The sequence below is a fragment of the Saccostrea echinata genome, unplaced genomic scaffold, assembly GCF_033153115.1.
Source record: "Saccostrea echinata isolate AGI-Se365-2 ecotype Australia unplaced genomic scaffold, CSIRO_AGI_Sech_v1 ptg000054l, whole genome shotgun sequence".
Lineage (NCBI taxonomy): Eukaryota > Metazoa > Mollusca > Bivalvia > Ostreida > Ostreidae > Saccostrea > Saccostrea echinata.
The window spans coordinates 20972318-20999064 of record NW_026889803.1 but is presented as its reverse complement, the minus strand read 5'-3'; the positions used below and the strand labels follow the sequence as shown (position 1 = coordinate 20999064).

The following is a 26747-nucleotide window of genomic DNA, read 5'->3' as shown; positions in this document are numbered from 1 at the left end:
CTGTTTAAAAATTGTGAAAAATCACAAATACATGTATTATTTAAAAAAAAAAAAAAAAACACAGAAGTAACAAAAAAATTATATACCGGTATTGACGAAAAATACTTGATTGTTCGGACTTTATTATAGTTTTTGTGTAAGTAATTGTATATTCTAGATGATTAATTTTATTGGATTTTAGCACTACTTCATATTTAGAATAATATTACCTGCTATGTTATAATATAAAGCTCGTGATTAGGATATACATGTATTGATTAATAAGTAGAAAAAGTACATGTACAGTGTATACTCAATGTAGAATTGATAGCTTGTATAATTAATTTATTTATTAAGGTAGGGCTCTCTGTATTTCATTTCTGGGCCACTCCTAGTAGTATGCTTTGGTGGATTGATAGAGTGAAGTGAAGTGTGTTAGTGCCTGGTTATTTTTTTTTTCTTTTTTGAAAAGGTTAAGATTCAGTGAAAATGCAATTCTAGTTTTCTTCCCTGTGTAATTATAAAAATATACTGTAATAACATATGGCATGTATCTACAATTTAGCCTGATTGAAGCTGCCAGGTATTGGTTTGTGGTTCTGATTAAGCTGCATGTGCTTGGCTACCTTTCATATCTGCAGCCGACTCCCCTCTGAAATTAACACTAACAACTCTATATCTGTTTTGTATATTAACAACCATTATTTTTGTAATTTTGCTGATGCAATATATTTATTTATGTTAATAAGTTAGAGAATTGAAATGATAAAGTCTTTTTGGGGTGTGGATAACTTGGTTTGAATTGTATATTGATAAGAAAACAAGTTCATAACAAACACAAATGAGGTGAAAATCTGAAGATATAGACGTATACAAGAGAAAAGGTTGATTTGTAAGGAAAAAATCTAATACAGGTCAGCATCTGAAAATACAATTGTGTAAAAATATAGGAAGTTTATTTTAAAATTTCATTTTGACATATGTATAGCTGTGTCAAACTTTCTCATTAAGAATTATTTTTTTGATAAAGTCAAAAGTACATGTACTTGGATTGTAGTGTCTCCATTTGAGTCGGGAATAATTGATGAAGAGCCAACACAGAAAGTCAAAAGAGGGTTGACACTCATGTGCAAAATAATGCAAAACATTGCTAACCATCTGCAGTTCACAAAGGAAAACCACATGAGAACGTTCAATGAGTTCCTCAAAACCAATTTTGAGGCTGGTAGAAGGTTAGTTCAGAATTACAATTTGACATCAATTAAATGAAAAGATTTTATTGACATGAAAGAAAGTATAACATTTTACAAATGTTTCATTTGATTTATTTTTTTTTTCAGGTTTTTCACAGAGATTGCTTCAGATGGAGACATTCCAGACACAGGAAATCATAGTCTCTCCTTCATTAATGATGCTAATGTTCTGGCTCTACACAGACTGCTATGGAATAACCAGGAGAAGATAGGGGATTATCTGTCTAGCAGCAGGTACCCTCTACTAGCTAGTCCTCCTCTGCATGTTATACATGAGTGGCATGATTGATTTTTTCCCTTAATAATTTTCCTTTGCTATTAAGGCTAAAATAGCAAATGCTTATGCTGAAAGATAAATTCATCACAGATAGAAAAGCTGTTACTCACCCATTTATAGTTTTGTATAGTGTATAGTATATGTTGAGAGATAAACAAATGCATACAAATTGCTTTGTTCACAGTAAATGAGGAACAACCTCACTGAGATTCTAACCAGCAACTTGGTTGCCAGACCATTTAAAGGAACCGTTTTCTCTAATGTTGCAATAATTTAAATCAATGTTAAGACTGAAATTTCGTGATACATATAGGTACATGTACGTGTATCATGATGTGTAGTCAGTGTTTTATCTCTAAAGTTGCATAGTTTAAGTAAATGTTGAGATTGAAATTTCGGGATACATATAGGTACATGTACGTGTACATGTATGTGTAATCAGTGTTCTTTCTGTATCTGTAGAGACCACAAGGCAGTAGGAAGGAGACCATTTGACAAGATGGCTACATTATTGGCATATCTGGGACCACCGGAACATAGACCTTTGGACTCTCAGTGAGTAAAAAATACTTTTGTATAGCTACTGAATTTTTGGGATGTGATCAAGATAGGCCTAAGTCAAAGAAAAATATCAGTATGGAATGCATGAGTTAACTGTATGTGCATTGAAGAAAAGATTTAGGACACTAGAAATTGTCAGAAAAAAACAACTGATACTGTAATAGATACTTACCAAAAAATAGTACTACACTGGAATGAATGTGAAAGACATCATATGCATGTTTCAGATCAAATGCATCACATCCTCTCTAAAGCATGAATATGCATATTAAAGTCTATATGAGAAATATGAGGAATATTGCTGTGCATGTTGATTTCTTTTAAACAAGCAATTCTATCGAATATATCAGTATAAAGATTCTTTACACTAGCTTAATTTCACATGCATTCACATTGAAAAACTGTTACCTTTGTACAGTGTGTAGGATAGCAAGTATATGCATTTCTGTCTGACCTTTCAACCTCATGTATATAAACCAAATTTAAAGACATCATTGCTTTCCTGGGCATGTGCATGATTATATCTGATGAATGCCTTACAATTTTCATGATAGTGTTGGGATCTTTGCCACTAGATGGTCCAGCATGGATATGACCAGCACCAAGTTCGAGGAGATCATGTCCAAGCACAACATGCATGAGAAGGACGAGTTTAAGTCCCTGAAGAATCTGTTGATATTTTATCAGGCAGGCACCAGCATCGCAGGGAACCCGGTGTTTTATTACATAGCCAGGCGCTACAAGTAAGGCTTCTTTTTGATTTGTTAATTTCCTGTTGTGTCATGTTTCAATTACAGATGCAGTAAGTATAGATTTGAAATATTTGTTTAAAAAGTGTCTCTTACCAAGAGGGCATTTTATCAGTTTAATTACAAATGTGAGATATACATGTATATAGGGAAGAAATGAGTTTGATTAATTATAGATTGTTGTGTGTGCCTCATTGATATCACATCCATAGTTTGAAAGAAAATGTCATTTTGTTGTTTTATTTAATTTCATCTAGGGTTGGAGAAATAAATGGAGATCTCCTTATCTACCATGTATTGTTAACACTAAAACCATTCTACAACAAGCCGTTTGAGCTAGTGATAGACTTTACACACACCTGTGCAGAAAATAGATTTAGAGTAAGTTTTACTTATGCAAGATTGCAAATTTTAAAAATTTTGTAGAAAAATGTTCTCACACTGTACATGTATATGTATATATCCTTTGAATTGTTGGAAAGGTGAATACGATGTCTAAGAATTGACTTTACAGACTGATTTCCTGTCCAAGTGGTTTGTGGTTATGCCTGAGGTGGTGTATCAGAATATCACGGCCTCTTACATCTACAACTGTAACTCGTGGGTCAGGGAATACACCAAGTACCATGACCGCATCCTCAATCCACTCAAAGTAAGAAAATACCACATAAACTATCTCCTTGTCTGGCAGCTGGAAGACAGGAAACCAGACATGTTTCTCTGAAACCTAAAGAGAAAGCTAGGTGGCATGACGTGAATAACAAGAAAAAAATGTTTTATTTCTAATTTCAAAAATATGATTATTTTCAACATACATGAACATTTATTATTCTTTTTTTTTTTAATTCTGCTCCTCAATTATGACTATTTTCTGAAAAATATTATCTTTCAAAAAGTAAAGAAAAACTGTTATACTGTATTACGATTTTTCATCTGCAGGGAAATAGGAAACTAATTTTCATTGACCATCCAGCAAGATTGAATGAGTACATTGAACCTGATCAGCAGAAGTTGCCAGGATCCACTGTAGCCTTGGAGGAGGATCTAAAAATTTCAAACAATGCTCTGAAGTTATCTCACAAGGACACAAAGGTTACCATCAAAGTGGGGCCCAATGCCATACAGATCACATCTGCCGAGAAGCTTAGAGTATTAGGACATCAAGTTCTGCTGAATGATATTTACTACGCATCAGAGATTGAAGAGGTAAAACTAAACAGGATTCTAAAAATATTCTTCTGGAGTATACTGTGCTTCATAATATTGTATTAATAGAAATACATAGGTACATGTGTAGTTAGTAGTGATTTGCACTATAAATTTGCAAGATGATATGGGAAATCTAAGGATATTGTACCAGCATGGAGCAAAAATACATGTACATTGAAATGAACATCTTGGTTCCTATATATGCAGCAATAATTTAGTGTTGCTTGACAGGAGCAAATGCAGGTGCAAATACTGCACATGTACATTATACATTCCAAATACTGCACATGTACATTATACATTCCAAAGCCAAAAACGGTTTTCAGTTTGTCAATTTCACATGTACATGCATATTCCCAGTGCATCATTGATTTAACTCTAAATGAATCTGTTTACCTGATGGATTGAACAAGGCATACTGTACATTTCTACAAGTTACTGTAATCTTAGTCTTAGGGCCAAAAATTAAAGAAGGTAAAGAAACCTCCTATAAGGATTATTGTGCAAATAACAAGGAGAGTTAAATTTTTGTTTCAAACTGAAAATATATAATTTGTCCTACTTACTCTAAGATTGTTGATATTTAAAGATATTTTGCATTTATTTGGATTGGCATTACCCATTTATTTTGTAGGTGTGTTTAGTTGACGACAATCAGTTTACCTTGACGATATCCAATGAGAGTGGGCCCTTGTCTTTTATTCATAATGACTGTGATAACATTGTCCATGACATAATCCACATAAGGACCAGATGGGAACTGTCACAACCTGAGTCTGTGACGGTCCACACCAAAATCCGACCAAAAGATGTGCCCGGCACCCTGCTCAATGTCGCGCTGCTGAACCTCGGAAGCTCGGACCCAAGTCTCAGATCTGCTGCTTATAACTTGCTGTGTGCGCTCACTCAAACCTTTGACCTGAAAATAGAGGGCCAATTATTAGAAACCACTGGTAATTATTTTTACAGTTATGTAACAAGATATGGATTTGCATCAGTGGTTCATATAGAGTTGAAAGGTCTTCATCTTGCGAAAGATGCTTGAAAATGAAACAATAATGTTAAAGAATGTAATTTTATTTTATCTTTCAGTATTTAAGCGACACTTTCTTGACATTCTTTTCAGGATTATGTATCCCTGCAAATAATACCATTTTCATCAAGCTCATCAGTGAAACCCTAGCTGTGAATGAACCACATCTTACCCTGGAATTCCTGGAGGAGTGTATTCAGGGATTTGGTAACTCCAACATAGAGATGAAGCACTTGTGTCTGGAATACATCACTCCATGGTTGCCTAATCTCACAAGGTAAAGGGCACTGATGTCAAATAATTGGTTTCAGAATATCTGTTCCAGTTGTTGGTAAAAGGGGTTCTGGAATGCATTACAAAAAGTTCTGTCAAATAATTTAAATGTACATAAAGTATATATTAAGTTAAATTTTCCTGTATATTATACTTTTGCAAAGATGTTAAAATGTGGTGATTGTATATTTACAGATTTTGTAAACACTCGGATGAGAATAAAAGACAGAAAGTTGCACTGATCTTGGACAAATTAATCACGATGACAATTGAAGAAGTAGAGGTAGGGTGTCCCATCAATTCACCATTAAATTCTAATTCTATGAACAATGAATGCAAGCATTTTTTACAAAAAAATTATGAATGATTCTGCATTGATTGCCTTTTTCGCCAACAGATGTATCCCTCCATTCAAGCCAAAATCTGGGGAAACATTGGAAAAGTGGCTGATCTCTTGGATATGGTGCTAGATAGCTTTATCAAGGTAAGAAAGAATACATGTAATTTAAAAAATTATGTACTTGTAGTTTTATTATGGCACATAAAAAGAGAAAGAGAATCATGTAAACAGATAAAAATTGTAGGAAAGAATAAAAAATCAGTGCTAGAAATGCTCTCAACTTTGTATTGTGTTGATGTGGGGATGCAGCATTTGATGAATTTTAATTTTGCTATTTGTACAGAGAAGTGTCACAGGAGGGCTGGGGTCCATTCAGGCAGAAATCATGGCAGATACAGCAGTAGCATTGACCTCTGCTAATGTACAGCTCGTGTCCAGAAAGGTCATTGGTCGATTGTGCAGAGTAAGTATAATTTTGTTTTATTTTACATGCTATAAATAATTCAGAATTTTCAAAAAGTCGACTGATACGTCCTTTCTATGACAAGTTTTATGAAAATTCGTTTTTTTTTTCCTAAATAAATTTTACACATTAAAGAATTTAAGATAAAACTTTGGTGGGAGGGAGCTGTATTTTTTAAGCAATATAATGTTTACAAATGTATACTATTTGAGAAATATTATATATATTTCATTAATTTTTTTTTAACAGCTGATAGACAAGACCTGCACCTCCCCTACCCCCACATTGGAACAGCACCTAATGTGGGATGACATTGCTATTCTGGCCAGATATCTTCTTATGTTGTCTTTCAACAATTCATTAGATGGTAAGCTGTACAGTCATCCCCAGCATATGTAACTGAAGAAAATTATTTCTTTATAAATCCCAAGATAGAACATTACTGTTGTGGAGACAAAGACGGGCATTGACTTTGTTTTTTTTTTTAAATTAAAAGTGTTCTTAAAATTTGGATGAAAAGGAATTTTTGGTATTTTATGAATCCTTTCATTAGAGCCACATGGATTGTAAAGAAATCTGTTTTATTTCTAGTTGCTAGTCATTTACCATTCCTGTTTCACATTGTGACACTACTGGTGTGTACAGGGCCTCTGTCTCTACGAGCCTCTACACATGGGCTTGTCATCAACATTATTCACTCCTTGTGTACATGTTCACAGCTAAGCTCCATCAATGGTTAGTATTTAACATCAAGATTCTGTCACAATATGTTTTATTGTTGGAACAAAATTAGAAGATGTGTAGGTCTAGAGGATCATGGTAAAGACATTGTATGTATACATGTAATATTATTTTTCAAGAGATCTCTTTTCTTGTGTCATGTTGGAACAAATGGTATGATGAAAATCATCATAGAAAGAAATTTTTGATATATAATTGGATTAACACTTAAAAAAAAATTCAGAGACCACTATGAAGATTCTGAAGATGAGTTTAGCTGAGTTCTCTCTACCCAAGTTCTACCAGTTGTTTGGGATCAGTAAAGTAAAATCAGCAGCTGTCAGTGCATTTCGAACCAGCTTTAGGCCGGGGGATCGATCGTTTACAATGTCCCCTCCAGAACACGAGAAAATGTCTCTTTCCTCTCTGGAAACCATTGTAGATGCTCTTCTAGAGATCATGGAGGTAATGCTTAGTGGATACTTTTTCTGTTCTTTGTTCACTAACTTAAAAATAGAAATATGCCTTGCCATATTTATTGAAGTTTGAAAAAAAAATTTCTTATTGTGAAATTAAAATCCGTTAAAAAGATTTGCATGAAAGATATGTAAGTATCAATGTTAAGATCAGTATGTGATTTGTTCTTGTAGGCATCTATGAAAGACATTCCAAGTTGTGATTGGCTCCAGCAATGGACAGATTTGGCTAGAAGGTACAATGTCAGCAAATATTCAAAATTTGTCTTTAAACATTTATTGTGAAGTAAACATGAGTTGCAGTATTTGAATTTTAGAATTGTCCACTAGATGTGTAATATACTGTACTTAATCTGACAAATGACAGAAGTGTGACTTTCTTTCAGGTTTGCATTCCAGTACAATCCTGCCTTACAGCCCCGGGCTATCATTGTGTTTGGCTGTATCAGTAAAACTGTAACAGACTCGGAAATCAAACAACTCCTCAAAATCATGATGAAGGCAAGTATTTCCAAGTACACATACTTCTTTGTTGATATTGACAGTTTCGGTGAGCATCTGAGAAAATAAGTAACATAAAGTTTATCCATTTACTAATTACACTCCTTCTTTTGGACAGGCTTTGGAGTCTTTTAATGACCTGACTTTGATAGAGGCCATTGTTATGTGTCTGACAAGGTTACAGCCTTTGCTGAGATCTGTAAGTTCATGGACATTAAATACAATATCATAAACTGTTCATCAATGTAACAGCAGTGAATTTTTAGATATCAGAAACAGTATAATTTGTTGTTGATATATTTGTATTTCCCGTCTTTCAGGATTCCTCTATCCACCGCTTTCTGTTCTGGGTGGCCATTTCTGTCCTACAGCTGGATGAGCAGTCTTTATATGCAGCAGGTCTGGCTTTACTGGAGCAGAACCTCCATACCCTGGACAACATGGGACTGTTTGATAGAGAGGTAATGGCATGTTTGCTGGGTTTACAACAGAAATGGTGCTATATGCATGTACGGTATTTAGATTTTCTTAAAATGATACTGTTAAAATATAGTATAGTATTTTAAGGTCATATGATACCCAAAATTTGGAGAAAATGTAGATTTCATCAGTCCTTCTTGTTTTTGCCATTTTTAAGTTCAAATTATTTTGTTACATGGTAAAAATTAGAGTAAATTTGTTTTTGTTTTGAGAGATTTCAAATTTTTTGTTTTTAATTTCCATATACAATGTACATGTAGATATAAAAGGAAAAATTTTGGGATAAGTATGTGTTTTAGCAATAATTAAACCTACGCAGAATGTTTTACAAATTTACATAACATAAATTTGAGTATTGTATGTCCTTAATGGGTACAATGTCCATATGATTTGTGTTAATTAAGTGTACTTTTATATGTTTTTTTTTTTCCCATCTGGTAGCCTCTAGAGAAGATAATGATGGAGACTAGGGATCCTTTAGAGTGGCATTTCAAACAGCTAGACCATGCCATGGGACTCAGCTTTAAAGCCAACTTTAACTTCGCTCTTGTTGGTCATCTTCTGAAAGGTATGTATAGCATTCACCCATCACTGTTTGTCATCAATTAGAATTTTGTTCACTTATTTACATGTGTATGCGTATTTTAGGATTTAGACATCCAGCACAGACGACAACATCTCGAACTGTCCGTGTTCTGAACCAGCTGTTATCCATCACTGTAAAACCCACCAACAGGTAAGCCACCGTGATAGTTGCTCAGTCATGGTAGGAAAATACCTAAGACACTGAATATACTGTAGAATCATTTAATTTTGTGGGCAACTAAAATTTTATATGGGGAAGTAATTTTATGGGTAAATCATATACATGTATACTGAAGATATATTGAACAGATACATTGACAAAAGTATAGTTCATTGGGATGTCAGTTTATTGGTACAGGAGACATACGAAATCCACAGAAATTGGTCCCTCAAGAACAATAATGATTCCACAGTATTAAGTATGAAAAACATTTATGGAAATATCTTGGCACTTTTTCAGAGACAAGTTTGAAGTGACACCTCAGACTGTGCCATATCTTGCAGGTAATTATAGATACATAAGTATTATATTTATCAATTCTATTTGATGAATCAATAGCTGCTGTAAATTTTGTGCAGCTTGCTCAATATTGCTTCTAGTAATTTAATACATGTACATTTAAGTTAAAACTGGAACTTGTCTATAATTCATACTTTAACAAGTCTTTACAATATTCCTTTGTTTACAGCCTTGGTATCGGTTTCTGAAGAAGTGAGAAGTAGATGCCATCTTAAACATCGTACATCTCAGTACCTGATGAAGGAGTCGCCCTCCAGTGACAGTCTCAACACAGATATGGCAGCAGGTTAGTGACAGTTATTGTTTGATTGGGTCTAAGTGGGGTTTTTTTTTTTTTAGCTCTCTTTAGATTTCAGAGACTATCTTGTACTCATGGGATTGAAATCTTCCCTTTATTGTTTTAAATACATTGTTTGTAAATTTTCTTGGTTGTTTCTTTACTAATATTAATTTGTCCATTACTGAAGAATCTTGTGAGATAGAGACTTCCTTTATCAAGTCAAGGTTTGGAGGTCAAAAAACCACATGAAATTTAACCATTATTTGAGTTTACAAAATACCAAATGATCCTTGTAAATCTGCAAGTCTGTTCTCAATGTTTGACAGGGGTGTTCTCCTCCTCCACCGCAGGACCAGTGATCCCCGTCCCCAGCCTGCCCTCACAGGTGATGGTCACATCAACCCTCGACATCCAAACTCCCCCCTCAATGACCCCTCCTCCAGTGGCTACACCCATGACCAGGCGACAGAAGAGCTGGGAAGTTCTGGACCTGGGACCCATGAATGCTGCTAGACTTCAGAAAGGTCCATCACATGCCAACCAAACTCAGGTAAACAGCCATGTCAGAGGTTTTACAAACTCTGTGTAAAGTGAGGGTTATGTTTGAAGAAAGAAGATACATTCATTTTAGAAAAGAGGCAAATTAGAAGGAAGAAATAGTGACAATATGAATGGTACAATGTTTATAAATATCCAGTTAAAACAAAAACAAATGGAAGGAAATCTCATTTAATGAATTGCAAGTGGTTGGAAAATCTGGCATGTCAAGCACGTATAAGGGGTAGTTCACTGCCTAGTCTCATTTCTCTGCAAAAACCTAGTGATCTGAAACTGTAATCGAATGTAAAATAAGAGGGAAGTTGTTTTTCATTTATTTTATTATACTATATACAACTTCATATATGAATACTTGTGTATATATAAATAAAGAATAGTAAAACCACCACCTGATAAATACAGTGAAGCCTTATCATGTTGGCTGTGAATTGGTGTAGGGAGTCAGATAGATGGATGCTAGGAGTCCCACCTTTGCAAAGTTCTGTCATATGTGTAGATGTCTGTCTTTTTGTCTTTTCACAAGTTTTACAAATACAAATTCGACAGTTTTGGTCCAATATAAAAGTTAGCAAATACTTGAAGTTGTTATTGCAAGCTTTCAGTTCCTAACGTTTAAGGAGACTCAGAGTATCATTTAAAATCATTGACTTATAATAATGTACGTTTTTGTCTTCAGGCTTGATGAATTTCCAATTTTTTTCGATTATGGAATTACAGTTTACATATATATGTGGTTATCTTTATGTTAACAGCAGCCAGGTAGCTCCAAGGTTTGGAAAAGTTTAGATGACCCAAATCCTCGACCACCATTTCACAATAGGAGTAACTCCATGCCTACCCCAGGTTCTAAGAAGGATGGAAGTAAAGCAGTTATGTCTCAGTCCCGCAGTGGGAGGGTGTCTGTCTCTAATGAAAACAATGTGTTACTGGATCCAGATATGTTGACAGATTATCCCACCCAAGTACTGGTCCTCACTGTGCTGGTATGTTAGTCATTTTTGGTCAACAGTCACATTCATATTGTATATGCATATAGAAACCTAATACATGTAAATTGACTTCGAGATAAAAAAAAAAAAAATTCTGACAGAACAGGCAGCTAAAAAATGTTAATTTTTTGTAGGCTACCCTGGTTAGAAATACTACTGATGAAAATGAGGCAAGAATTCTCTATGAATACCTCGCAGAGGCATCTGTGGTTTTTCCTAAAGTTTTTCCAGTGATGTAAGTAGCATGTGCCACAAACATTTTTTATATTATTATGACTATGTGCAATTGAAGTCGTCATTAAGTGAGGAATAATTAAACTTATGATTTACTTCTGCAGACACAGTCTTCTGGATGCCAAAATTAACAATGTCCTCTCGTTGTGCCATGATCAGGCTATTCTGAATGCTGTACAAAGCATTATACAGAATATGATCGCTTGTGAGGATCCCTCCCAACAGCAGCTCTCCTACTTGCAGAGTAAGTACAAAAAGGTCACATGTTCATTGTGATGGCAAGCAGAACTGATGGTGAACTGGATGAGATATTATTTTATTGTCTTTTTTTTCCCCCTCCATCTCAATTACATACATGTATAAGAAGCATGCATGTTTACATCTGACACTTGATAACATTCGGCACTGTTTTCAGTTGAAATCAGTAAAATATGGCACATGGATATTCCTGGTGATTACTAACAAGTTTGAGCCCATCCTCTCCCCCAACAGCACAAAACACATAGTTTTTTTCCCCGTATTTATGATTACATTCACTGTATGAGAAGGTATGAATATTTTTATCAATCTTAAATATTATTTTGGTCTGTCTATCCAAGTCTCTCTTAGGTTTTTTTGTGACCATGATTTTGATACATTCACAGAATGAGAAGGAAGGAATATTTTTACCACTCTAAAATGGAGTATAATTTTGGTCTGTCTATCCAAGTGTCTTTTTTTTTTGGTAAACTTTAACATGGGCCACTGCTCTGCATGAGACAGATGTTACATATGTATATTTGGAAAGTCAGAACATATCAGGCCAGGTCAAAATGAAAGGTCAAAGACTTCATATACGTATCTGCCATAACTTTGCTTTTCGCTATAAATTGAGAATTGACCTTAGAAATTCTGACGATCACTTGGCAGCCCACAAGTAGCATGTTTGTTGTTTATTTCAGGTATCGGCTTCGGAGGCCTTTGGAGGTTTGCTGGAACGTTTAAGGTACGCTGGAAAAGTGCATGGCCACATAGGGGGGATAACTGTGTACCATGATCTCTTTCGTAGTGGTGGTTATAAATAATGTGTCTCTCTTTTTTTAAAAATTTATTTCACTTCGTAAACTTTGCTTTTTATATCATTTTTCATTTTTTCTGGTGTACTGTTTTCATTTTTTGTTCACTATTTGTTCAGTGTCTTTTCTGTTCATGAAAAAATTATTCATGGAATTAAAATTAATGAATGTACAACATGAGTAACCTCCAAAGGACCTTGCACGGTACTGTATGCTGTCTCTCATGCACCATCAATTTGTCATCAATCATGAGTAATCATATTACACTTTCACTAGCAGTAAACGACTAATTCATGCATGGAAATGTTTCATTCTTTGAACATGCTCTTAAAGAAATTATAAAATCGTCAATAGCCTTTGAAGGCAATTGAGTTACAGGTGATGGGGTTGTTAAGAAGTCCTGAAATTTCTCCTTTTGCTTCAAATCCAATGTTTCATCATTCTACATCATAAATTTTCATTTATCATGTACAGTGATATACTATATTTGTCTATGTTAATAGTATGGTTTTTATCTAGGTCCCATTAATGTTAAATGTCTTTTTTTTTTCCCCCCAGTCTGCGCAGAGCGATACAGCCGAGCTGCTGGTGAACTGCCTGGAAGCCATGATGGTTGAGAACTGTCTCCCTGGTGATGACCTTGACATTCTTAATCCTTATCCCAGCTCCCTTGGGATTTCCTCCAATCTAAACTTGTCCAGCTCCATGTCCAGCCTTAGTGTCAGCAGCATGCACTCCCCCACAGATAAAGACACCGCCGACAAAAACGGTGCCAACAGCAACCGCATGCGCCATGGCTCCGCAAACAACTTGCCTGGCAAAAATCGGACGGGAAGCTTCAAGCGGAAGGATAGCAAGAAGAAAGTGATGGAGACCATTGAGAACTGACTTCTCAGAGTGAAATATGAGTTGTATAATACCTACAGAGTTAACAATTTTCTTCACTACTCAGTAGTTTGAAAAATAAGAAAAATAAGTTTTAATTTCACATATCATTTCATTGTCTATTTATTGCTATGAACCAAAAATTTACCTCCATATACCACTTTTTAGATAATTTTCAAGGCCTGTTTTAATTCATGTGACTTAAAAATATCTAAATGTTTTGTTTAGACAGGAGATTCAGTAAACTTTAGTAGAGCTCATTTAGTACATTCCTAAATTATTGAACTAGGCAAAAAGGTAGAAGTTAATCAAACAGTAGTAGCTGTATAGAAAAAAGACACATGTATCATTATTCTGAATGTTTTGTACTGAGCTTGCTTTGTGCTTTTATTGTTGATGTCTGTTGATTCTGATAATTTTGGTGGATGTTGGATATTATTCCATATCAGGTTCATCAGTGATAGACATTTCAGTTATTAAATCATCAGTTGCATTGTTATTGTAGATATCAGGAACAAAAATGGCATTGTTGAAATTGTTGACAAAGTTCGAAAAGTATATTTAAAATGAACGAGTACTGTTAATGTCTTGCATAATCCACGCTCAAAGATTGAATTTCTTATGTTCATGATAAAGAAGTATTACATATCTAAGTCGCCATACATATTTTTTTTTTTCAAAGATGGAGGAATTTATGACTTTCTATTCACTTTTGTTGAATATAGAACATCCTTACCAAAGGTGAAGCCTCAGCATTTCAGACTAATTCTGAACACCTCCAACGTTATTATTGGAATGGTTTATTATCCCCCCTCCCCCCTTTTTACTTTTTAAAGATTTTTAACAGTGGAAATAGTTAGGTTTTTCTTATAATGTAGATCAAAAAGATGTTTACCTCTTTAAAAAAAAAAAACAATCACAGGAAATTGATGAATTCAAATATAATTTAAGTGGAACTCATTCTCCTATCTTATTTGACATACATTTGTACAAAGTACATGTATGTAGGTTTCTAAATATTGACACAATATTACATAGATTTTTTTAAAAAAAGACCAGTTTGTGTGTAAAAACAGGCTGTGTATATGGATAGCGTGAAGTCCCATTAGGAACCATTTCTGGGATTTTGTGTTGTGTAAACTGTTTTTGAGCAACTACACCAAGTTTTAAAAAGACTTTCCCAAAGGAGATTTTAATTTCATCTAAAATGGTAAATTTTTTTCCTGGGTACATCAAAATTTGATTTATTTTGCAAGTCCTGATCTCTGCTCTTGATTTAATGATTATTTATCCCTTTATGTCTAACCATATTGTGTTCATCTGGTGCAATATGTCAAAAACATTCGCAAATTGTGTATTTACCCTCTTCCTGTGTTTCCTACTTTCTTTTCTGTGTTCAGCTTGTTTTTTCTATTTCCTTGTATTTTCTTTTTATAACTTACTCTCCTTTTTCTTTCTTTCCTTGTTTTTTCCTAGAATAGTTGGCTCATTTGGCATTGAACCAAAATTCTATTTTATGTGTTCTTTCTGTATACGGGTGAACGTGTCATGGATAGGAAATGCTCATAAATTTTTTTTATGCATACAAGTAAAATTGTATAAGTAAAATTGCATAAGGTTTCATCGGCAAACACCTTTACTTTATTCAAAGAAATCAATTTTGAGGAAGTTATTTTATTTGTTCAGTTTTGTTTAATAGAACTAATTTTCTGTTACATTCTACAAAGATTAGCCATCACGTCAAACTACAAAATTTTGCATGCTGTGTATAAACAGATCCTTGAACAATACACATGTACCAAAGTTTGTGTCTCCCATATATAATCACATAGCTTATGTATGTGTATTTGTTGAAGGCAACATTTTGTTAGCTCAATGCCATGTTTGTTGTTAAAGTTTGTTAAGAAAATAAGAACAGCATGCTGTCATTGTTGTCTTTCATGTCAAAAAATATGTAATGTTGATAGCTTTATATTTTTGTATAAAATGTCAGGCATAATCTAAATGGTTATATTAGTTTGGAGCAGTATTTATTGTAATACTATCCAGTAAGTGATACAACTAGATTCAAATGTATTTTAAAAAGATATTGGGTTGTAAAAGTATGTTGTGAACAGAGGCTTGAGCAAATGAATATTTATACACAAGTATAATTATACAAGTATGTTAAGTTCATGATAGACTTTGAGAGAATATTGGGAAAACAGAAAAAAAGAACTTATTTTGAAGTTCATGTAGTTAAAACAGTCATAAAAATGTTTCAGTATTGCTGTTATTTTGGAAAGTATTGATATTTTGAAATCCAGGTTTGTGATGATGTATTGTCTTTAACTTTCACAGCAACCACATTCTGTGCTAGGAAAAATCTATATGTAGGTAGATCAGAGTCAGTAATATTAGATCTTTTGTCAATTGACTGGACTAAATATTACAGAAATGGAAAAGGTTGGAATTTGAAATTATTCTATTGTGCATTGAACTGTGCTTTTTTCTGTGTATGTATATGAATTGAATTTTGAAATAATACAATGAATAATAACCTCTCAGTCTGGTCAGCTTGCAACAGTAGATAATGGATGTCACCAAACAAACTACAAGCAGTCACTGTGTTCTAGTTATATATATAAACATATTTTCAGAATTTTTTTCTCCAGAATTACGCATCTAAAGCATTAATACTGCTAATTCTCAGGTGTTCACAAATACTCAGCTATAATTGATACACTATGATTCAAAAATCATAATTTACAATGAAAACCATGAAAGTGGTCAAATCACAATTTACAAGGAAATTAATTTTAAGTGGTTTGTGATCATTTCAGTGTTAAATTGGTGATGCTTGCAGTCATATATTTTGTGCAATGTAGGAAAGAAACGTGGATCCCTTTTTTCCAAAAAAATTGATCTGGATGTTCTGTATAAATACATACATACTCCAGTATTAAAAGTAAGAAACATATTTTATGTACATTTTAGATGACATTTTAAATATTTCAGTCATTCTTTTATGGAAGCATTTTTTAGAAGATAAAAGAACCTTATTTTTGTCTATGAACTGCTGTACAAAGCAGTTAAATGTGTTAAGTGATAGAGAAACTTTTTGTTTAAATTTTACACCAAGTGTACCTTGAAGCTTGTAAATCATGTGATTGGTCTGCAATGTCTTGTTGCCATAGTAACAGTTAGGATTATTTTTTGTGAACATTTTGATTGTTGTTCAGAAAGTCCTGTTAAGTATGTAATAAAATAAATTTGTCAGAAATTCATGCTTTATTAATAACAGAGTTGTCGTAAGAGGACACTGCAAAACATCAGGATAGAGTTGCATACCAATTGAAGGGCTCTTTTTTTTTTTTTTTTGATTTAAAGAAATTGACATTGAAACATTGAGTGGATGTTTTCCTGTCTGAGAATAGTTGGAATTTATAGCACATCCTCTGATCTTGATTAAAAGTTTTTTTGATGTATGAGCTTCTACAATTCCAGAATTGTAAATTTATGGGTCCAACAAAATCTTGACAATGTAGGTTGTGACCTTATTTAAATAGCCTTGGCTCAGTGTCTTCTCTTTTATGTGCTTTGTGTCAAGAACAAGCTAGTCAATCTCTGTGTTGCATATGGGTCGTGTCAGAGCATGAACTTTACTCTTGCAGTCCTGTGATCTATAGGACATGAATTCTATATATCGAGTATATGTACAGTCAAACCTCATTATCTCGAACTCCATGAGACCAAGTAAAAACTTCGAGATATCCGATGATTTGAGAAATGAGGGTAAAATACGTAAAGAATATAAAGTAGTTGGGACTTCAAATCAGTTTGACATATATCCATGGTATTCGAGATATTAGTGTTCAAGATACCGAAGTTCAACTGTATTAGTTTGTAGTGTCTGCATTGCACAGTTTAATATTGCCTGGACAAAGTATTTAACATTTGAACCCTTTAAGCATGACCTCATCTCAATGATCTTAACTTGAGGTCAAGACAATCTATAGGTCATAACCTTTATGCCTAGCATGTATGAATAAAGGAGAAAAAGGAATGGTGAATTTCACTGTCAGAACTCCTCAGGGTTCTGTGGGATGGGACTTAAAACCATGAAAATTTAAATAAAAGGTCAAACTTGGCCATAGTTTGGTTTATCTAAAAGAGTATCCATATCACTTGCATATACGAGGGGTGATCAAAGAGTTCCCGAACTAATTGAATTACTTCTTTAAAAGAAACAAGAGGCCCAAGGGCCTTAACGGTCACCTGAGTATAATACAACAATTTAGAGATCCATAGAGTAGAAAATGAACTGAAAGGTGAAGCTTTCTTGCCCAAAAGCAAGAAAAATAGGGTGATCAGGATCAACAAAATAATTAGTATTCATTAACAGTTCATAAATTAGATTCTAATCTGTTCCCCATTTATCATTATCACCATACAGTATATTAGCAATCAATCAGTGTTTCTGTATTATTTTAATTCCTTGTTGAAATCTCTTAAATTGGCTTCTCTTGGTCTTTGATGAACATTTAAAAAGACCAGTTATTTTTGTCTCATTTTTATTTATCTATTACTTACAAGTATACCTGATCATTAAATCTATGAAAGTACTTTTTGTATTATACAATAAAAATTCTTGCGTAATTCTCTTGTTCTATTAACCTTTCAAGTACATTATTTACAGTGATTAATTATCAAAAGTAAATGGCAAAGGGGAATAACTCCTCTCAGTAGAATACAAATTAATAGAGCCCTGGCCAGGACCAGAACACTTGACCAAATGGTCCAGATGTTCAAAAATCTGGTAAAAATACTCTTCCTTATTAAAACTTTTACTCGTTTTGCCTCTGATATGCCCAGGTGCAGAGAAGATTTTTAAAGAAATAATGCATTTTTTATTACAGATTCACTATATCAACAATACAGCCCCCCCCCCCCCCCCCCCAGCGAGAAACACCGGATCCTCTCACCCTGGGACCAGAAGTTTGCTCATCATAAGTAATCACTTTGTTAATCTGCTTAACACTGCAGTGATTTTTTTAGGGCCGAAATTCGGCCCCAGTCCCAACTGAAAATATGCCTGTATTTCCAAAAATGTAGTGGAAGTTTTCCCAAAGAAAAACTTACAAAATATTTGATCAAATTCAGTTTGTTTATTGCATGTTTTTCAGTGAAGTTAAAGCAAGTTTTGTTGTTCAGCCATGTTGGATTTCTTCATAATTAGATAATTCATACCACTATTGTTCTTGATGCAAGTAATTAGATAATTCATACCAAGAATAGTCTTGGTTTGTTATAACAATTGTTTGTTAAATTAATGCAAAGACAAAAGCAAAGCTTTTTGAAAAGCTTTTTAAGTGACTGGGTTTTCTGGGAGATTCCCAATTTAGCCTAAATGATGCTGAAATTCCCAATTCTGAGGGCCTCAGCCCCCAGTCCCAAAGTACTGAAAAAAAACACTGTAACACTAAGAGTAGACAGGATTATTTAATAGAATTAATGCATTTTCACTATATTATCAAGAGCCCCACCCTTACACCAGCACATCTGACCCAGGGGTCATGCAATTCACTACTCTGGAAGAAGCACTCTTGCTCATCATAACTATACACTTAGCTTCTTTGCTTTTTAACCAGGAGCAGAAAAGAATATTTTCAAAGAAATTTTGCTTTTTCACTATATAATCAATAGAGCCCCCCCCCCCTTTTTCACCAGAACCCCTGACCTTGGGGCTATGAATTTCACAATTTTGGTAGAGTCACCCTTGCTTATCATAACTATGTATTTAATTTGTTTCAATAATACCCAGGAGTAGAGTAGAAGATTTTCAAAGAAATAATTCACCTTCACTACAGGATCTATATGCCCCACCCTAACACCAGAACCCTGATCCTTGGGGCATGAATTTCACAATTTTGGAAGAGGCATCCTTGCTTATCATAACTATCTATTTAATTTGTTTAAATAATACCCAGGTGTAGAGAAGAAAATTTTCAAAGAAATAATGCACTTTCACTATATGATCTATATAGCCCCATCCTAGCACTAGAACCCCTGACCCTGGGGCTATGAATTTCACAATTTTGGTAGAGTCACTCTTGCTTATCATAACTATGTATTTAATTTGTTTCAATAATACCAAGGAGTAGAGAAGAAGATTTTCAAAGAAATAATGCACTTTCACTATATGATCTATATAGCCCCACCCTAGAACCAGAACCCCTGACCCTGGGGCTATGAATTTCACAATTTTGGTAGAGTCACCCTTGCTTATCATAACTATGTATTTAATTTGTTTCAATAATACCCAGGAGTAGCGAAGAAGATTTTCAAAGAAATAATTCACCTTCACTATAGGATCTATATGCCCCACCCTAACACCAGAACCCTGATCCTTGGGCCATGAATTTCACAATTTTGGAAGAGGCATCCTTGCTTATCATAACTATCTATTTAATTTGTTTAAATAATACCCAGGTGTAGAGAAGAAAATTTTCAAAGAAATAATGCACTTTCACTATATAATATGATCTATATAGCCCCATCCTAGCACTAGAACCCCTGACCCTGGGGCTATGAATTTCACAATTTTGGTAGAGTCACTCTTGCTTATCATAACTATGTATTTAATTTGTTTAAATAATACCCAGGAGTAGAGTAGAAGATTTTCAAAGAAATAATGCACTTTCACTATATGATCTATATAGCCCCACCCTAGAACCAGAACCCCTGACCCTGGGGCTATGAATTTCACAATTTTGGTAGAGTCACCCTTGCTTATCATAACTATGTATTTAATTTGTTTCAATAATACCCAGGAGTAGAGAAGAAGATTTTCAAAGAAATAATTCACCTTCACTATAGGATCTATATGCCCCACCCTAACACCAGAACCCCTGACCCTTGGGCCATGAATTTCACAATTTTGGAAGAGGCATCCTTGCTTATCATAACTATCTATTTAATTTGCTTAAATAATACCCAGGTGTAGAGAAGAAAATTTTCAAAGAAATAATGCACTTTCACTATATGATCTATATAGCCCCACCCTAGCAACAGAACCCCTGACCCTGGGGCTATGAATTTCACAATTTTGGTAGAGTCACTCTTGCTTATCATAACTATGTATTTAATTTGTTTAAATAATACCAAGGAGTAGAGAAGAAGATTTTCAAAGAAATAATGCACTTTCACTATATGATCTATATAGCCCCACCCTAGCACCAGAACCCCTGACCCTGGGGCTATGAATTTCACAATTTTGGTAGAGTCACCCTTGCTTATCATAACTATGTATTTAATTTGTTTAAATAATACCCAGGAGTAGAGAAGAAGATTTTCAAAGAAATAATGCACTTTCACTATATGATCTATATAGCCCCGCCCTAGCACCAGAACCCCTGACCCTGGGGCCATGAATTTCACAATTTTGGTAGAGGGCTCAATGCTTATTACAATAATGCCAACAGTTTGACTGCTTGATGTCCAGGAGTAAAGAAGAAGATTTTTAAAGATAGCACTAATTTTGATGGTTTTAGCCCCAACCCTCAGGCCCCAGGGGGGCAGGGACCATGAAATTCACAATTTTTGTACCCCTTCACCCATTGATGCTATATGCCAAAATTGGTTGAAATTGGTTCCGTGGTTCAAGAGGAGAAGCTGAAAATGTTCAAAAGTTTACGACCGACAGACGACTGACGACGGACGACGACGGACGAAAACAGATAGCAATAGGTCACCTGAGTGACTCAGGTGACCTAATAAAATGAAGTTTCAGTGCTTATTATATTTTAAAGTAGTCCTCTCCAATTTTAATGCACATCTGCCATTGTTCTGCCCATGCGCGAATCACGTGATCCAGGCAGTCACGTGACACGCTCCGAAGCAGTCTGTTCAGAGAAGTTAAAAGATTTTTCTGAGTCTTATATTTCTTACCATGCAAGTTATTTTTTTATAACAAAAACAGTCCATCTGTCAGAAATGGCCAAATCTCAGCAATAGGATGGGTGGATAAGGATATCCCTTCCCACAATTAGTATGGTGACCCATCACAACCTGAGTCCTCTGTCTCGGGAGAGTCATTTACCCAATGTGGATAAAGTATGGACGCCTTCTTTTTATCATATCTCATATGTTTAAAGTCTAAAGTAAATGATATTTTAGAGATTTGTAATAATTATATTATTGTTAAGATATATACAACCATTTTTCTAATTGTAACTTGACGATGTTTCATAACAAATTGCTCAACTAAGGACACATCTTTTCCCCGGCTTGCTTTCGCTGGGCAACAGAACAAACATCATTTTTAACCGTCTCCCTGTCTTTACTTAAACAATCAATCCAACTAATGATTGAACTTCTGGTAAGTCTTTTATCTTCATAAACCTTGTACAAATTATCATATTCTACTGCAAAGGAATTTCCAAGATATACGTTAAACTTTACAGCCGTTCGTTGCTCAAGTAAGACTTAGTCAACCATTTTTTTGTCACAAGTGACCTACATATTGACGTCATTTTCACATTGTGATGTCACAAACACGGAGGAAAACATTATTTAACATGTTATTTATAGAACATGTGTATGACTATATGTGTGCCAAATTTCATTCTGATCTGAATTGTGGTTTTGTAAATATAGAGATAGTTCACGAACTTTTTGATCACCCCTCTGGTGCATCAAGCAGGGATGGGCACGATTACTGAAAAATGTAATCGATTAATAATTGATTACTTAGAGGAATTTTGTGTAATCGATTATTAATCGATTACACTCATTTTTAACCTGTAATCGATTACTTTGGAAGATGTAATCGATTAATAATCGATTACTTCCAAGTTTTTCCCCTTCAAATATCAAAGCAATATTTAAATGGTAAATGGTATCCACTAAAGTTTGAATGTGTTCCTTTTTAAGGTTTTATTCTGGGCAGGCTAACATTCTCACTAAATGCCCAAATGAGGGATTCCCTACTATGAAAAGTGGAGAAATAATTCCTACAATAAAATATGCCAAGGAATTAATTATTCCTTTCAACCTTGGATCTGAACCTCCGTATTTATTGACTTGTTGCAAAAAATTATTTAATATTTTATTGTGAATTACTTCATTAGAAGTATTTGGGCTGCCCGTATGTTGACAGTACACATTAAACACCCTGTCTTTTTAAAAAAAATGAGTAAATTAGAACTCAAATTAGTAATAAACATGTAAATTAATAAATGTGTCTTTAAGTAATGAAACAAATAGCACAATTTTATTCTGTATTGAAATAAGTGTTTTGAGAGCTATTCATTGTTTTAATAATATTGTTTGTCTTCAATGGAATAAAAGTTAAACACTAGGTAGTTCACAGTTTATACCTCATTATCTGCAAATCAGGGATGTCTCAGTCAATTAATTAGCCAATTGAGATAAGCAAACACAGTGACACACTCCCTCTCTTACAGACACTTATGACCTCTCACTAATATCAAGTTTGAAGTTGTTTAAACATTTTCAGATATGAATAAGTATTTCCATCTTCTTCTTTTATTTTGAGTACAATGTAGTTTATTTACCAAATTATTTATATTTAATACAGCACTTAAATCTGTTTTTGCTATTTATAATTTTCTATTACAAGACAAAGTTTTTCAATATCTGAAATATGAAAAAGGACATGCAGCAAGAGGACAGTGGGTCAAATGTAAAATGCACACAAAAAATCTGTATATTTTATTAATAAATGGTTGAAGTACACTTCTGAATTATTTAATACTAGGCCAGTAGGTCTATCATGCAAAATTTATTGAGAACATTATTTAACTTATGATAATAAAAGTTAGGAAATCCCAACATTACACTAGGTGGTTTATATTTGATATTTATGTGTGACTGACTGGAAATAATTCTCCAAAATAACATCCATTTATGTATAAAATAATCGAAAGTAATCGAAAAAGTAATTATAATTACATTGAAAATTTTAGCTGTAATCGATTAAATTACGATTACAAGTAATCGAAAATCTCTTCGATTACAGATTACTGTCGATTACTTGAAAAAAAGTAATCATTACAATCGATTACGATTACTCGATTACGATTACCCCATCCCTGGCATCAAGGGATTCATAATATGTGTTAGCTTCAGATGTGCATTGTATGCTCCAGTGCAAGATTAAGACCAGCACTTTTTTCATCTATAAACACTTCATTGGGATGATGCTCCAGATGTTGCATCTTACATACATGTACATTTTATGGTGTAGTAATTCCAGTTAAGTTAATCGTCAACATCAGGTATGGCACAGCACAAAATATAACAGGAAGGAGGAAAATTTATGAGTGGACCAGGAATCAAACCCGGGACCCCTGCATCACTAAAGTCAGGTGCTCTACCACTGAATTATCCACGGTCACTTTATAGCCCACATATCATAAACATGTATATATGTGACAATTAACATTATACAGGTGAATTTTTGAAGGGAAGAGATTACATGTAAATCACTTACACTTTTAATTAGTCAAGTAATAACAAGTGATACTACTGTAAATCCAAATATAAATTTAAGCTACTGGTACATAAGGGATCTTATTTAAATGACCCCGAACTAAAGTCAACTTTCACTCCTTACCGTCTATATAGCTTTTCTTTGTAATGTATTCAAATGATAAATATAATATTTTTTATATTTTGTCAAATAGCTTTATTATGTCAGTATATGTACAGGAAATGGAAATGGTGTCAAAAACCAACATGTCAACATATATTGTATCAAAAAATAGCAACAATCTATATTTGTATACATATATTTAAAAACAACCCAATGGGGGAATTAATGTAATAACAGACACCAGCATGTAAAACTTTGATGCACAGAAAAAAATAAAATAATTAAAAATGTTAAGATCGTTCACCTATGGAAAGATTAAATATGAAAAAAGTGTAAGATAATGTTTTCAATATCAATAAAATTATGCATATAAAATGTTGGAATGTTTTTTTAACAAGGAAAAACTATCATTAACACTTAACAATAAATCGATATTAAAATATTATACATTAAATCTATAAACAATACATAGTTACGTTTTAAATAATACCCAGTATGTATTATTAGACAGTAGTTTTTAGTACATGGTATAAGTCTTGTTAAATTCCATGCCTGTCAATTTCGGCAAACCTCTGACATAGGATGACAAGATTCTAAATGACTAGCTCTTCTAAGTTTATATACAAGTAAATCTTCAAATTTTGAGATATTTGTAAAAACCATTACTATTCATAAAATATTTGAATGCAAAATGATTTTGTTTACATTTTTACATAAAATAAGACAATGTTGAAAAACAAAGCATATATGGAGACAGCATTACTTATGATATACTTCAACAAATGGCATCCCGTAAACACCAAATCCCAAACTCTTGGCAAGCTTGGCTAGTCCTTCAGTTTCAATATGATTCTGAAAAATCTCCTCCGGGAATTTAAGCCCCTTTTTATGGCACTTTGACTTGACTAGTAAACTACAACCCCCTACACCATCAAGAGGGACTACCCTCCCCTCCCCCCTCAAGTGAGGTAAATAAAGTCTGATTGTGGGTCCATACCCTTCTAAAACCAGCTGTGTTTTGCTGAGATCTTTTTGTGCTTGTAGAGAATATTTTGTTTCTCTCCAAGTGTTTTTGTCATAAACATTAGTATACTGACCCTTTCTATATAAACAACACGGAGCAACAACATCTTTGTTTGCATAGATCAACTGTTGGATAAGGTCAGAGGGAAGTACACCAACATCCGCATCAATCCACAACACATAGTCTTCATCTTTTAAGCCAACTTTAAGAAGCAGGTTGCGTGCTTTGGCAAGATGTCTTCTTCGTATATGTTGAAGCACCTGGTCATGAATGCTATTCCAATCCCCACTTATTTGACCCGATATGTTAAAATGAAAAATTTCAGCCCTTTGAAATCCTTGTTTGCGAAATTCTTTTAAAATATCTTTTCCAACTTTGAGTGTTTGATCTTCACTTCCATCTTCACCAAATACAATAGAAAGTTTGTGTTTTGGATAATCAAGTTCACTAATTAACTGTGCATACTGCACAAGATCATTTTCACTATTATGTATTGGGGTAAGAATCACAATGCTATAATTTTCATATTTTCTTTTATCGAGGGCTAAATATTTTCGCATAATTTTCGGTTTTAATTGATAAACAATATCATAAACGGAAAATGTTGGAACAGGGGGTACAAAATCAAGCTCATTATCTGGAGAATATTTTCCAGTGTCAATCCATCCAGATTTTTGAATTTCCTCAAAAGTTATATCCTCCATTCTCAGTGGTACTCCTATGACCTCCTCTGGTGAATTTACAAAACCGTTTCCATATTTTGAAGAAAAATCTTTTATCTTCATCATTTCTTTGACTGCTGCAGAATTTCCATTAGCATTGTTCAAAATCAGGGGGTAATTTGGTAGGAAAAATCCTTTCATCCAAGGCAAATTAATATGGATAAGAAGTAGTGAACATATTATTATCCCAGTCATAGATAGGACTCTTTTAAGTTTTCTGAACTTATTCATTTTGTGTGATTCACTCCTACATAATTTTCAAATGCTCTGATATCAGGTCTGCATGTTATGAATCTTAGTGTTTCCTCTTTGAAATGAATCTGTAACACAAAGATATTTCAAGAATAAATTGATAAATTAATCAAGAAGGTAATTATTGGGATGAACCATTCTGCACGTATGACGTACATACTTTGAATACTTATTATCAAACAGTATAATATTACATCTTTTCTCCGAGTCTAATAATATCTCATCTAATCTAAGTTCCTAATTATTTCATTAATTTTAGTTTGCACCCAGAGTCTGGCTTTTGCCAGTGTCACGCATGAAAGAAAATATTTCATGAAAAAACGCAATAAAGGGAGCATACTCTTCACAAACAAAAAGAAAAGCCGAAGTTCTGTGCGTCTTGTATATATATTCCTTTGTGAATAAGTGTTCTGTATTATAGACACAAAAAAATCACCATTTTCTTTTATTTAAAAAGACACATCACTTGCTCTAAGATTGAGTTGAAAACTTTAATGTTTTGGTGCTTTACATGTTTCATTCAGCATATTGTTTAATTTTGGTACATCTGCCAATATAGGAGGTGGTTGAGCATCAGTTGAATATTTAGATTATAATAGTAATTTACCAAATATTAAGACGAGTGTATTTAAAGACAAACTTACCTGATTTACCTTTCTACCTGGACTCACGCTTACCTGTACATTTCCGGTTCCGAATAATGAGTGGTGGATCACGGAGTTTCGGTCAGTC

At 33.8% G+C, this 26747-nt stretch overlaps 2 protein-coding genes across 2 annotated transcripts in view; one reads left to right on the top strand and one right to left on the bottom strand.

Annotated features, from left to right (window-relative positions):
- The window catches only part of LOC133205145 (neurofibromin-like), a 37067-nt gene extending 20384 nt beyond the window's left edge, over window positions 1-16683 (top strand). The window contains exons 34-62 of the mRNA XM_061340891.1: window positions 1037-1211; window positions 1320-1466; window positions 1972-2064; window positions 2625-2813; window positions 3077-3200; window positions 3334-3471; window positions 3759-4025; window positions 4663-4981; window positions 5155-5338; window positions 5530-5617; window positions 5732-5818; window positions 6018-6137; window positions 6387-6504; window positions 6729-6872; window positions 7102-7322; window positions 7508-7569; window positions 7720-7834; window positions 7953-8033; window positions 8155-8295; window positions 8756-8882; window positions 8963-9050; window positions 9360-9403; window positions 9589-9705; window positions 10026-10249; window positions 11010-11240; window positions 11381-11481; window positions 11585-11724; window positions 12422-12465; window positions 13094-16683. Of these exons, the coding sequence (XP_061196875.1) occupies window positions 1037-1211; window positions 1320-1466; window positions 1972-2064; window positions 2625-2813; window positions 3077-3200; window positions 3334-3471; window positions 3759-4025; window positions 4663-4981; window positions 5155-5338; window positions 5530-5617; window positions 5732-5818; window positions 6018-6137; window positions 6387-6504; window positions 6729-6872; window positions 7102-7322; window positions 7508-7569; window positions 7720-7834; window positions 7953-8033; window positions 8155-8295; window positions 8756-8882; window positions 8963-9050; window positions 9360-9403; window positions 9589-9705; window positions 10026-10249; window positions 11010-11240; window positions 11381-11481; window positions 11585-11724; window positions 12422-12465; window positions 13094-13423 (4259 nt within the window). The 3' untranslated portion in view covers window positions 13424-16683. The remainder of the gene's footprint in view (window positions 1-1036; window positions 1212-1319; window positions 1467-1971; window positions 2065-2624; window positions 2814-3076; window positions 3201-3333; window positions 3472-3758; window positions 4026-4662; window positions 4982-5154; window positions 5339-5529; window positions 5618-5731; window positions 5819-6017; window positions 6138-6386; window positions 6505-6728; window positions 6873-7101; window positions 7323-7507; window positions 7570-7719; window positions 7835-7952; window positions 8034-8154; window positions 8296-8755; window positions 8883-8962; window positions 9051-9359; window positions 9404-9588; window positions 9706-10025; window positions 10250-11009; window positions 11241-11380; window positions 11482-11584; window positions 11725-12421; window positions 12466-13093) is intronic.
- A 7703-nt stretch (window positions 16684-24386) lies between these two features.
- On the bottom strand, window positions 24387-26080 carry LOC133205391 (uncharacterized). Its single transcript, XM_061341193.1, has one exon. It carries the CDS (start codon window positions 25992-25994, stop codon window positions 24777-24779), a length of 1218 nt encoding a protein of 405 aa, XP_061197177.1. The 5' UTR covers window positions 25995-26080; the 3' UTR covers window positions 24387-24776.
- Window positions 26081-26747: the final 667 nt, after the last annotated feature.

Excerpts from the sequence above, each read along its gene's own strand:
- LOC133205391 (XM_061341193.1), bottom strand. The coding sequence starts at position 25,994 with ATGAATAAGTTCAGAAAACTTAAAAGAGTCCTATCTATGACTGGGATA.